The sequence below is a fragment of the Protopterus annectens genome, chromosome 9.part0 (assembly GCF_019279795.1).
Source record: "Protopterus annectens isolate FY-2018-M chromosome 9.part0, PAN1.0, whole genome shotgun sequence".
NCBI classification, from domain to species: Eukaryota; Metazoa; Chordata; order Ceratodontiformes; family Protopteridae; genus Protopterus; species Protopterus annectens.
The window spans coordinates 1,289,251,432-1,289,265,214 of record NC_056743.1 but is presented as its reverse complement, the minus strand read 5'-3'; the positions used below and the strand labels follow the sequence as shown (position 1 = coordinate 1,289,265,214).

The following is a 13,783-nucleotide window of genomic DNA, read 5'->3' as shown; positions in this document are numbered from 1 at the left end:
ACTATAATGTAGAGGCACAACTTCAATTGCAGTGCCTGTGATTGTTAAGTAGATGCAGTTTTTGAGAACATTTGAGATCAGCAGTGAGAGTGTTACAGTTTATATTTAACATAAATGACATTTTCTTTTACTGTTCAATAATTACTGTTTACACAAAGCAGTAATTTTTGTACACGATGCATTACGTCAGCTGGTTTACTATCAATATTTCGCAGTGCAATTGCACGGCTATGAAGTATTCGAACAACATATGTTCGAACATTTCATAGTTCGGCAGGTTATGTGAGCGAACGTTATCATTGCGAATGGACTGTGCAGTTGCAATTATAACGTTTGCTCATGTAAGGGGATCGCGGTACAGTGCGGTTAGGGAAATACATCCCTTTCCTCACTGTAGTGCGATCTCGGAGTTGGAATATTAAGTTAGGGGGGTGTGGGGGGCGCAGCCTCCCACAAGGGGGTGCAAGGGGGCTTGCCCCCCTGCATAGATGTGAGTTTAGGCTAGTTAGGTAGGGAGTTAAGGGAAGGGTGGGAGTGCTGTTAATTGTCGAAAATGTCGCTCGATTAACAGCTGTTTTCGACATTAGGTACATACGGAAATGTTCATTTCCAATGTTAAAATTCAAACTTACGTACACTTTTTTTTTTTTATTTTCGATTTTTTTGATAGTAAACCACGTCAGCCATAGTTTTAAACAGCCTTAAAATACTAGTAAAATTTTAAACTGAAACTGTAAGTTATAACAGCAAATTGGACAGATGTTTCTTTTTAAAAAGAAAAAGCCAGCGCCCGACTCCTGTGGCATATCCAAAAATTTTTATTACATGATAAGGCAGCAAAAATTATCACAGTACACCAACATGGTTGTACCGGTTTCGGCCACAGCCTTCTTTAGCAACCAAACATGATGCAAAAAATGATTATACCTAACTTGCTATCTCCTTTATCTTATTTATCCCTTGCAGACATGGAGCGCCCTCTAGTGTATACAAAAATAATATAGAGCTGACAATCCACATGAACAAATGCAATTGTCTACATACAACCCAAAAATAAATACAAATACATAATTTAAATAGGGATGCTTCAAAAATGATCATTGAAGCCCGGGGAAAAAAGAGCCCCCAATTTAATGATCCACATTTTTTCTTTGTTTGTAAGAATTTCATGTAAAACATGGGATTGTTTGTTTCTGAAGCTGAATATGATCAAAAACCATAAAACAAAAAATTCCCGTATCACTCAGGTGATATTAAGAATAAAAAGGGTTCTAGTTCCTTGTATAAGCATATTTCTAAACATCCTATGGGAATTTTTTGTTTTATGGTTATTGAGTCATTGTTGGGAAACGGTAAAATGGTGTCTTCCTATAGGTTTCCAATATTGGATCTTGTATGTATACAAAATGAGAAGATACCTTACCTTTAGCATGGATCCTTCTGTTTTTTATCAGTCACTAATACCACAGCTGGCTGTAAAACATAAAAAAGAGAATTTAGGGGAAGCACAGATAGATATATCAGCTAAAACAAGGTACATCATTCTCACTAAGCTGTAGACAAAGAGTTCACTCTTCAGATAACAAGGTGAGAAGTACAACTAATGATGTAGATAGCTTCACACTTCAAATATAATGAAAATCATTTTCAGAAAATGTATCTTCAACTTTACTCATAGCAAGTATAATCAATGATAGGAATAAATATACATCATAGAAATTATCTTCAAAGGAAACACTGATCATTTCCACTAAACAGTTTATGTTCCAAATATGAAGAACTGGAGTTACTGCAAAGAGCTGTAGCATGACAGTTAGTCCAAAAGATGAAGAAACTAAAGTCACTTTCAGTTCAAAGGTGTAATGATGTAACATCTTTATATAGTAAACTCTCCATTAACCAGAACTCAAGCAACCGGCACTCTCAAGCAAATGGCATAAAAAAATCTAAGAAATTCTGTACAGTTTTCATGTGTTGCACTTTCTTCCACCCCCCCCCCCAGAAACATACCTTATGTTTTTAGAGTTTTTTAAAAAGGAAAATAGGAATAAATTCCCTCTCTCCCCAGCATGAGAATACGTCAAGCCAAACAAATAGTATAGGGTACAGTATTAGGCAGGCCTATTTTTAATAGTAACTCTGAAGCAACCAGAAATAACATTTATCTGGCATCTACCAATCTCCATGGGTGCTGGTTAACTGAGAGTTTACTGAATTACATGAGAAGGATTTGAGAGAGTTTAAAATTTTAATGGTAGTTTTGGATTAGCACTACTGTGATCTGTGTCTTTATAGCCGGACTGATCAAAAAGTAATGTTTTTATTTTGTTCTCCCTAAGTGATCACAGGGATTTTTGTGCACGTATCTAACCTTTCCCTTCCAATGGAATACAGATAAATCCCAGTTACTGGTATGGCAATTATGGCCTTAGTCCTGTGCATTACACATGCAGCTAGGCAGAACCTAAAATTTCACCCACTACTGCACTCAGCATGTTTGTTATTATTGTGCCTTGTCTTAGCCAGTAACCTCCCTGAAATTACAATACTCCCTCAGTGCAGTTCTATAAGCATTAAATTAATATACTGATCTCATTGCATCCACTCCCCATTTCAGCTTTCACCCTGCTTGCCGGTTGTCTGTTATTGTGAATGTGTCTACCATAACTGCTTGTTGTTAGAAGCCTGCCTTATCTGCATTTATTTATAGGATCATAGGATCACAGGGATTTACTAGGCTATTGGCCCTGAGACCCTTATAAGCCTAGCCAAGAGTTTAGCGGGTCTATATTAGAACACCGAAATTTCAAAATTTCTAGTGTTCTAATATCGACCCGTTTCAAGTGAATGCTGAAAATAATCGAAGAAACAAAACCAATTTTTTTCCTAGGGAAAGAATTTGGTTGTTCATTTCTGTTGCTTCGGTATTTTCAGCTCTGTGGTGGAAAGTTACGGGTTGGGTTCAGGTAAGTGTGTGATTGTGTGGACGTGAGGGTTAGGGCGGGTTAGGTGAGTTAGGGTAAGTGTGCGATTGTGAGGACGTGAAGGTTAGGGCGGGGTAGGTGAGTTAGGGTTAGGGCGCGAGTGAGGTGACTGTGCGATAGTGACAGACCTTAGGGTTAGGGTTTTGTTAAGGTAAGTGGATAGTTAGTGGTGTATGTATAGTTTAGTGTAGGGTTAGGTTAAGAGTTTATGTGTATGTGTGTGGATTGCTGTTTGTTTGGTGTGCTTGTGTTGTGTGTATGTGTTTTGGAATGTTCAGTGTTCTAATATAGACCCAAGTTTAGCCCATGTTTAGACAAGTCAGCACCCAAAGTTCCTGTCGATCATTTTTTTTTTCCAATGCAAAGGTGAGAAAGAAGGCATTGAGACTGACAACTTTCCAAAACTGTCCACAGGAAATCTTTGTGTTAGATGGCAACAGGTTTGACTTCAAGTACATGTTAGAAATAACCACATTGGACAAAAGAAAGACTGTTACATGTGATGTTTTCTTTAGCTCCACTTCAGAAAGGGCCTGAAATAGTCATCCAGGTACAGCTAGATGTACACTTCTATTCCCCAAGATGAGCAACTTCTGGAACTAAAAATATGAATTTTCTGGGAGCAGCAAAATGCGCCATACACATGGAAATGAAGTAAAACTACTGGAATCCTATTGGAAACCTTAAGAATTTCACACTGCCTCTGAAGATAGGAATACAAAGGTAAGCATCAGTCGTTTCCAAAGTGGCAATCATGGATTTGGTAGTAGTAGGGTAACAGGAACTGGAAGATAAGAATCCCAAACTTCTTGGCTACTAGAAATTTACTTACTATCAAAAGGTCTAATATGGACCTCGAAAGAACAGTTTCTTGAGACTAACAGTAGATTAGGCTAAAATGGTGCTCCTTCTCCTGATGGAACATGTTTTATGGCCAAGGATGTGAGTAGCGGTTTCAATACTGGACCTGCTAGCATTATTTGTCTGATTGGATCAAAATCATCACGAAAGTGTAAAGATTTTGAAATCTGTATTGTATCTTAAAATAATCAACGCCCTCATCCAGGTTTCTGTGGTCATGATAAACCTCTGACTGTTGAAAACAGGTTTTAATCTCTCTCTCCTGTCAGAAGTTAAGAATGATGGAAAGATCTGGAGAAGGGGCAACTAACTAACGCAGTCAGCAATGAAGGTCGCTGCCTTGAGAGGGTTGGGACCGCTGCATCTGCTTTGTTGCCTGCTCCAGCCTCTTCCCTTCCCTCCAAAAGCCTCTTTCAAAAGCTTTCTTCTACATAACTTTTCAACTCTGGTCTACAAAATGGTCATTTTTTGACCAAAAAGTGCCTGACGTATTTTTTTTTTTAAACTATAGGATTAAAAAAAATGTTTCAACATATGCTCTCATGCTTTTTAAAGATTTTTTTTGTGAAAACAGACCAAAAAGATGGTCATCTAAAAGGCGTGGAGTATTTAACCAACATCTTCAGAAAATGGTCTTCAAACAACTGTACTAAGGTAGCTGCCCTGGGCACAATTTGTAACATACTTCCCCACTTTTAAATATGTCTGAGTGAATATGAACAGACTCAACTGATCTTAAACATATCTGGGATTGTCATTACAATCTCTTCCATTTATGTTAATATGTATTCCTGTTCTTGCAACTAAGGACTTAGTAAGTGACAAACTTACGCATTGCAGTTATCTTTTATTGCATGCATGTATAAAATCTTTTTCTGTACTTCAACATTTCTGTATGTTCCTTTTACATTATGATTAATCTCCATTTGTTAATAATCCTGTTTTAGATTTTTTAAATTCAAACATGAACACAGATGCAACATATCCTACAGTGGCTTAGTATATAACATGGTGCTCTTGTCACTCTTAATTGCCCAGCAAACCACAAATCAGAAATGAAGACGCAATAAATATCTACCAGACTGTGATTATGTTAAATTTCAAATTAATTAAGTCACTCTGAGTCTGTTACTTGACACTGACTACCACTGCTGGTGAAAAGCAGCTGTATCTTCCATAAACTACAAGTAGCAGACAGCTGAAAGCAGTATGACCAGGCTTGCATTAATCCTCCTCCTATTGCAGTGGTGCCCAGCCTGTTGATTGTGTTTCAGTACCGTAATACACAGCCAACAATAGTGCCCACAACACTAAAACACTGAGTTGGGCTGAAAGTTTAACACAATAGCTTGAGTACAAAAGGTGCAGTCAAAGCTCAAGTGTTTCTCATTCTGTCATTTGTTCATTAAACCATTCTGTTGGTAGCTGTAAGTTCTTCATTCCTGCTTGTGAATTATTTAATTGTGCTATAGTACTATCAAACTTTGCTCACTGATGGTTTTCATTTGTTTTTTTCTTTCAGTTTCACTGAGAATTAAATCATCAGTCTGGTATTGAAGTTTCTGTTTTTAAAAACAATATTTGCTTGACTGAGAACTAATTACTCAGGCTGCATAAGCGTATGATTCAACAGTGCCCTAGGAAAACCAGCTTTTATCTAAATGGCCCCAAACCAGCACTTTAAACAGTGGCACAGAAAAGCCACACCAGAAAAACAACAACAAAAAAGTGAGAAATCAAAGCATCTGCTACACATAACTCCTTAAATCTCTTTTAAAGGAGGTTGAAGATTAATATACAAATGACCGCTTAAGGACATACAAGTGCTCTAGCTACATGGCTACCAAATGCATACTGTCTTTTTACTTTTTCTGAGTCTTTAATGACATTTATAGGTCATAGACATATTTTGCCCTTGTACTCACCAGTAAAATCAGTACAGCATAAATAAAAACTTTAACCATAGTCTGAAAACAATCAGTTTATAAAAAATCCTTATATTTATAGCATTAGAGTGACTCCAACAATTAAAAAAAGGGCCAATACAAACAAGTAAAAAAGTCACACACAGAAAAGCCAAATAGGCAAAAACAACAAAAAGAACCTGGCATAATAGTTTCCACTGTGTAATACTTTAAACTTCATTTAATGAAGGTCCACTGGGAATATGCAAATAACTCCTTAAGGACATACAAGTGTTACAAAATGCCCATACCTTCCCAGGAATTAAGAAATTAGACTGTCACTTTGCCTTGTCAGCCCATACCTTCCCAGGAATTAAGAAAATAGACTGCCACTTTGCCTTGTCAGCACTGTGTTACAAGTTCTCCTTGTAATGCTGGGAACACAGTTTTATGAATACAGCAGTACCATCTGATGGCCAGCTCAGGAATGGTGGTCTTTTCATGCAGCGAATTACGGACCATGAACAAAAGTCAACATTAAGACCTGGATATACAACCTTATGAATCAGTACAAATCCTGCTTCCTAACAGATGCATGTGAAATTATCTTAGGCAAGCTGGGGGAAGATGGACTTACTTATTCAGTATTTGCTCAGTAAGGGAATTTCTACACTGTTGTATTTCAAGCATCCATAAATAGCTTATAGATGTTACTTTGGTTGAAGTATCTACTATACCATATCCACCACTGTATGGTTGCCTTCCACTGATTTTCACCATAACTGACTCAAAATTGACTTTACAGCATTCAGGTCCAATAGCCTTCAAGGAGCACTGATTCACTTAATTTGTGTAATAAATTGCATCACCCATCCAGCCATCAAAATTTGACTGAAACTGGTCAATTGTCTATAATAATCTGATTTTACCATGTTATTGCATGTTTGTCTACAATGGTTTCTCACATACCAACATATATTAATACTGGCTACTTCCTGGGTGTGTTTTACAAACAGTTTTATCATTTTTGATCTGATTTCTGTTTTTTACTTTGTACTTATTGTATAATCTCAAATGACATTTATTTATTCATAGCACTTTGATGGTAACATTTATTCTCTATTATTTGGTACTTTGATTGTACTGCACTGTGCTATGTACCTGACTCTTGGTAGAAAAGGGTCGTATATGAGCTCACCACGTGGTTAACAAATACAAAAATAAAATAAATATTTCCAACACCTCTAGGACATTTGACTGAAGGACATTACATTGAATATACCCTCAGATTATTATGTTTTATTAAAATTCACTATAAAATAGCCTGTGGCAGTGGCATTGAGGACTAAAGCTCTGACTATGACTCAAGTAACAAGAGTTTGATTAGTGGCTCACATGCTTGATAGCACAAGCAGGAAGGAAAAGAGTATTTATCTTGGAAGGAGAGGATGGTGATCCCCCACCCCAACATGCACCACTGTTCTGTTGACACAGCCTTGGTTGGTTGCCTCATAATGATGAGGGCAGCTGCTGCAGGCAAGACATGGGCATACCCACTCAAGCAAGAGATGGTGCCCCTTGTTGGTGTATGTGGAGGAGTATGCATGTGCAGATAGTGTGGCTTAGCTGCTCCTGCCAGGAAGCCAGTGACAGCAAAAGGCATCCTCATGGTTGCCAGAATAACAAACCTCCCAGACAGTTCTTGCATTATCTGTGGTTGGACTCTCTATCATAGTAGAACACATCACTAGTCATACAGCAAGAATAATATAAATATAATAAAAAAATAGCAAATTAAAGATGTCTGTGGTATGAAGCTCGTCATACCCCTGCAAGATGTTGTGCCTCCAGCACCCCACTGCTAATTTAAAGTACTAAACCACAGAGTAAGCATAAAATCCAGTCAAACCATTCTGTGCAACAGTACCAATCAGCCTGTAATTCGGTTTGCTGCCCCGTGGTTGTATGCCATTCTTCCATTTCCAGCTAAGGCCGTCTACTCTTCAGTGCTTTGGAGTGACTTGTAACTTCTATCCCTGTATACCAATTGCTTATTGTGTGGGACCCTGGTTTGGGGGTGACAGAGCAGGAAATTGCTGAAGGGAATATGCTAGAAACAATACTGCAGCAAGTGAGGGACTAATGAGGAGAAGGTGGCTGTAGACACCTGGATTAAAGCAGAGGAGAAATAAAGCATAAAACCAATAAAATGAATGCTTTGGACAGAGACAGGCTTGGCATCAATAAAAGGTCAGTATAAAGGTCAGATTCATTCGTTTTCGAATGAAAGTCCTTGAGGCATAAGTTATGTTGTGGGAATATATTTTATTCAGAAAAGGATTAAGTTGTTTACTGAGATTACACAAAAGTGACTCTAAAATTGCAGACTACAAAGGCTAACTAAAATTCAAAAATGAAGTACAAATCTCAGCAGTATCTCAGCTTAGTTTTTTTCTGGATTTTTTCCATTCACAGCTCACACTTATTAGCTGACAATTGTATTATTCAATAACCTTTTTTTCAATATTTAAATGTTAGTTCAGGCTGTTATATTTCCAGAAAGTTATACTCTTATGACAATTACCTTTAACTTTCCCACGTTTAGTCACATTTCATACGCTTGGCAGTATTCTTTTCATACAAACTAAGGTCACAGTACAATGGCACAATCTTCTCTGCAACATTTTACATAGCAGCTTTCACACACAAAGCACAGCTGCAGTTTCTTATCTAGATTTGTAATAAACAGTTCCAGCATGTCTGAAATAGTTGCACAGAACACAAATAATGTCCATCATAATGATCACTGCTCCTTAGCTATATGGGTTATACCCTGCCAAAGATACAACAGCCAGACTCCTTCCAAAGCTTCGGGACACCTTCCATGTGCCCAAATCATCAGTCAGCTCAAGGTCAGCTTACTAAAGACAGACTTAGGTGACAAGCCCTTCAAAGCTTTCCTGTCACCCAGCAGTACTCTCCACTGCAGGCTTTTCAGGCTTGATGGTTGGCTTGTGCTGTTCCTTTGCTGGGCAGACAAGTTCCCTTTGGGGAAATACCTTCCACTTTATAAAAACTGTTATTTTATTGTGTTTCCTGTTTAGTAAACATTTTAAGCCATGAGTGTATGTTTTAACAGACTGTCATGATATTTAGTTATACTGTTAAATGAGAGAACTCTTTTTTTTTCCCTGTCAGTTTTAAAGTTGTTTAAAGTAACTGAAAACCATTTTCTTCTGTGGAAAAACTGTATGTATCTTATATTTTGGTACTAGCAAAGTGTTTAAAGTTTTTTACTCTGTTTTTGTGTGGAAAAATTTACATTACATCTTTATCAGGTTTTGCTGCTTGGTTTCCCCAGGAAAGGGGCACCATTTTTAACTTGACAATGGAACAAACTACTGGTTCCATGGTTGTTCCTTCTTACAGCCACAAAAACAAAAAGTTAAGCAAACAACCTTTGCCACCACCGCAGGTTAGCAATTTGTGTCAGTGACAGGTGAGGGACTCTACTGGGGCTATAGCTTCTTCCTCACACCACTCTTCTTTTACCTCGGATCCCTGTGGTGTAGCAACTATAGCCACTATGGACCGAAAATTAGTCACATCCTCTGTGGCTGCTGGGGTCCCCTCAGTGTATGAGGTGGAGCCACTCTCGTCAGTCCTGGGAGAGGGAACAGGGAAGACTTCCCTGTTTAGACAGAATGTTGTGCCCATCCCTGGAGAAGCTGTTACTGCCATTAATAACACAGTTTGTCCAATCTGTCCTGTAAAAAAGAAAGACAAACCTAAAAATGTATCTACTCCTCCTCCTTAAATTTCATTAGACAGGAGTAGTTATCTCGCTCTAGCTAAGGATTTAATTTAGGCCATTGATCCTTCTTATAAGGTTGTTTCTGACACAAAAAGAAGGTTACCTCTTTTATAAAGAGATTCAAGAGTTTGAATCTGGACAGCAAGATGAAGGGACAGGCACAGAGGTTTTTCTTCAGTTTTCTGATTTATACTGAGATGAGAGCTCAGTTTCTGATTCTACCTATGGGTGTTTCTCTGTCTCTGAGACTATTTCCAGAATGTGCCGCTGTTTTCAGTGGGAGAACACTGAGGTTTTTCCATATCTAAGAAAATACTATGTGCTGTTACAGAAGGAATTTCCAGAATCTTAACCCATTCCTCCAGTTAAGTCAGCTCTGGAGGATTAGTGCCATTGTCTGGAATTTTCCTGCTAGTCAGCCTGCTGCTCCTAAAGACAGATAGATTGTATAATGTTCCTAAGTATTTTAAGTTTTTATACCTTCTTAAACCTGACCCAGCAGCTATAGCTTTATTTAATCCTATTGCTGCTAAACATTTGGTTAATTCCAGTCCTACTCTTTCTGACAAGGGTTGGAAGATTACTGATAACTATGGGGGTACTCTCCTGCAGCTCTGATCAGAATTTTAAATTGCCAGGCTCATATGTTAAAGTTCATATTGACTAATTGTGAAAGTATGACGAATATTTTGTTTGCAGTTTCTTGTTGTGAAGAAAAATCCTGCTTTAAATAATTTAGTTTCTTTCAGTGTACAAGTCATTGTTTAAAGTGTGTGTACGACCCAGTTGATACTTCTCCCAGGGTTGTGACCACTGGCACTGTTTTGATGAGGTTTGCCTGGCTGCATTCTGAAAACCTCTAAGATGATGTGAAAAAATGAGATTTTAAATTCTCCTTTGGATACTGACTTAGTTTTTGGTTCCTATGATGCAGAGGTTATCAAAAAGTGTGATGAAAGCGGCAAGTTTATATAGGGAATCTCTAAGATTTTTCAGTCCTTTTTTTCCAAAATTTTCTAAGGGGTACTCTAACCCCTCATCCAAATTTCACAAAAAAATAAAATAAATAGTCTGGACCAAATTGGTAAACAGATATTTAACAAGAAATTGTGTGTGTGTGTGTGTGTGTGTGTGTGTGTGTGTGTGTGTGTGTGTGTGTGTGTGTGTGTGTGTGTGTGTGTGTGTGTGTGTGTGTGTGTGTGTGTGTGTGTGTATATTAAAAAGTATTGAGGACCCATCCCCCCAAAAACAACAAGGACAGTCCAACAAGTCAGAAAGACTAAGGACCTTGTTCCCAAACTCCTCCAACCCCACCCCACCCCCCATGGCAGTCCCTTTTCCCTTCCTGAAAGTATAAATCTCCATTTTTCACTTTGGCAAAAGATTGTTTCAGACAAATAGGTTCTGAAGATCAGTCATCAATGACACATATGGCAGTGGAAGAAAATCTCTCCTTTTCAGGTGGTAATTCCCCATCCACCAGACCAGACTATCTTATTTCTCCCTGTACTTCAACATATACTGGCCCACGGAGTAATAGAACCAATTCCTCCAGGTTTTGAAAGGATTTTATTCAAGGATGATTTGTGCCAGAGAAAGAAAATGCTTGGAGATCAGTTCTGGATCTTACTTTCTTAAAAATGTTTGTGATAATAAAAACAAACAAATGTTCTGCTTAGACTGTACCACAGAAGATGAAAACCAAGGGTATTAATTTTGAGTAATTTTGTTCTTTATTGTAAGAGAACTTCTTTAGAATTAATAAATTAACATCCCTTCATTTATATAGCTAAAAAAAAAAAAATCACATGACAAATCATCAATTAATTAATTAACCTTTAAACTCTGTATTAAAAAATACTGCTCGTATAAAATTGAGAACTTTTTAAAGTGTCACTTAATTATATGAATATGTTGTTGTATCTTTCGGCTTTTCCCGGTTAGGGGTCGCCACAGCGGAACTCCGGTCCACTAATGATTGGCAGTAGATTTTTACGTACCAACTTGCCAGGCCTGACACACAACCTTCAACGAAGGTACGCCCATTCACGCATGTCTCCACACAGAAGACGCTTTAGCTGAGAATCGAACAGGACAACATCTTACTGTGAGTCGACAATGCTACCGCAGCACTGCCACCGCAGCTCACTTAATTATATGAATATACAGTCTTAAAATACAAAACTAGTAACAATATACATCGTTTTTATAGTCTTTGCGCTAATAAAAGCATTTTTATATTAATATGCTCATTTAATCTGGGTCTTTTGTCAGAAGCTAGCCTAAGTTGCCATTCTGTTTCTTTACATTCCAAAAGTATGTTACCACCTCTAAAATCACCAACTTGAACATTATCAAAGACAAAAAAATGTAAACTTTCTGAATGAACACACTCTATTGCAAGTTTAGCCAAGGGATTATTGAGGTTACCTTTTTAATAGCTGTAATGTGTTCATATATACAGTCTTAAAATACAAAACTAGTAACAATATACATCGTTTTTATAGTCTTTGAGCTAATAAAAGCATTTTATATTAATATTCTCATTTAATCTGGGTCTTTTGTTAGAAGCTAGCCTAAGTTGCCATTCTGCTTCTTTACATTCCAAAAGTATGTTACCACCTCTAAAATCACCAACTTGAACTTTATCAAAGACAAAAAATGTAAACTTTCTGAATCAACACACTCTATTGCAAGTTTAGCCAAGGGATTATTGAGGTTACCTTTTTAATGTGTTCATATATTCTTTTAGGAAGCTTTCTAGTCTTACCTACATAAAAACAGCCGCAGGTTTTACAAAGGGCTATATAAACTCTACTACATGAATTACAATCAAAATCACTTTTAGCCCAAACTTCCTTGCGAAGACTAAAAACCTCAAACAGCTGTAGGCACCGAGGCTAAAAAGTGAACTTAAAACCATGAAAGCCAAGGTAACTGTGACTCACGCACTCCACTAAAGAAATAATTTATTTTTATTGAGCGCTTTCATCCCAATGTGGAGACTTCATCAGAGTAAATTACATAATATCACTGAACACTTCTTATACTATCCACTCTGTTCACTCATTGGCTAAATATACAAATGACTCTAATTATTACATAAATAAATAAAACAAACAATTAAAATGACAGTCCATACCAGAAAACTTTTTTTTAAAAACATACACAAGAAAAACAATATATATGTTTTTAGTACTTAAAAGCTACCAAATGTAATCAAACAATGTTTTCTAATTCCAGTAAAATATATTGTAATGTTTAGTTCACATTTTTTTCTGCTCAATAAAAATAAATTACTTATTTATTATTTCTTGGATATGTTATTTTTGGTGGAGTGTGTGAGTCACCGCTGCCTTGGCTTTTGTGGTTTTAAGTTCCTTGTGAAGGCTCTTAATATAAATGCAAGATGTATCTGTAACATATCTACACAATTTGTAATTATTTGACTTGTATGTCCCTAAAATATTGTAGTCTCTGTTTACTGACTTACTTGACCTCTCTAATATGGATCTTATACAGTTACTACTTCTATAAGTAAATACTAGCTTATTTCTCAACAATTCAGTCAAGTCTTCATTATCCAGAATAATCTTCCAATTTCCATTCAAAATATCCTTTATTACTCTCATATCTTTAGAAACTGGCAAAGGAAATCCCCTACTAAATTTTCTAGCTCCACAATTATTCTGTTGTGCTGTGTTCTGTTTAAATACTATATCGTTAATTTTCAAGATAGGATTAAATTTATCTTGCTGCATTAATATTTTTGTCTTAATTCTCTCTAAGAAATCTTTGCTGTAGCCTCTTTCTAAAACTAATTTTGGTAAATGATCTGCATCAGTTACATATAACTCATCATCCACACTAGTCATTCTGCTAAGTCTAATAAAGTGACCTCTTACATTTTATATGTATAGGATGTTGACTTTGTTTATGTAGATAAGTATTGACAAAGGTGTCCTTCCTAAAAATTTACTTTCAAAACTTTTTGTATTCTGATTTAAAAAATCAGTACTTTGATTTAAATCATTAAAAAAATAGATCAGTCTCCTGACCTCCCCAATACAAAAACAAATCATCTATAAATCACTTACAAAAAACATCTCATTAAATAAACTATGTGTTTTAAATATTCTTCTTCCCACCATGACATAACTAAGTTGACAAAAACAGGTGCAAATCTGGTACTCATAGCTATTCCTTTGAGCTGTTTGAAA

At 36.7% G+C, this 13,783-nt stretch overlaps 1 protein-coding gene across 1 annotated transcript in view; it reads right to left on the bottom strand.

Moving 5' to 3' along the window:
• The window catches only part of LOC122810662, a 231,606-nt gene that overhangs the window by 153,044 nt on the left and 64,779 nt on the right, over positions 1-13,783 (bottom strand). The window contains exon 2 of the mRNA XM_044082231.1: positions 1,424-1,473. Coding sequence (XP_043938166.1) covers positions 1,424-1,432 — 9 coding nt within the window. The 5' untranslated portion in view covers positions 1,433-1,473. The remainder of the gene's footprint in view (positions 1-1,423; positions 1,474-13,783) is intronic.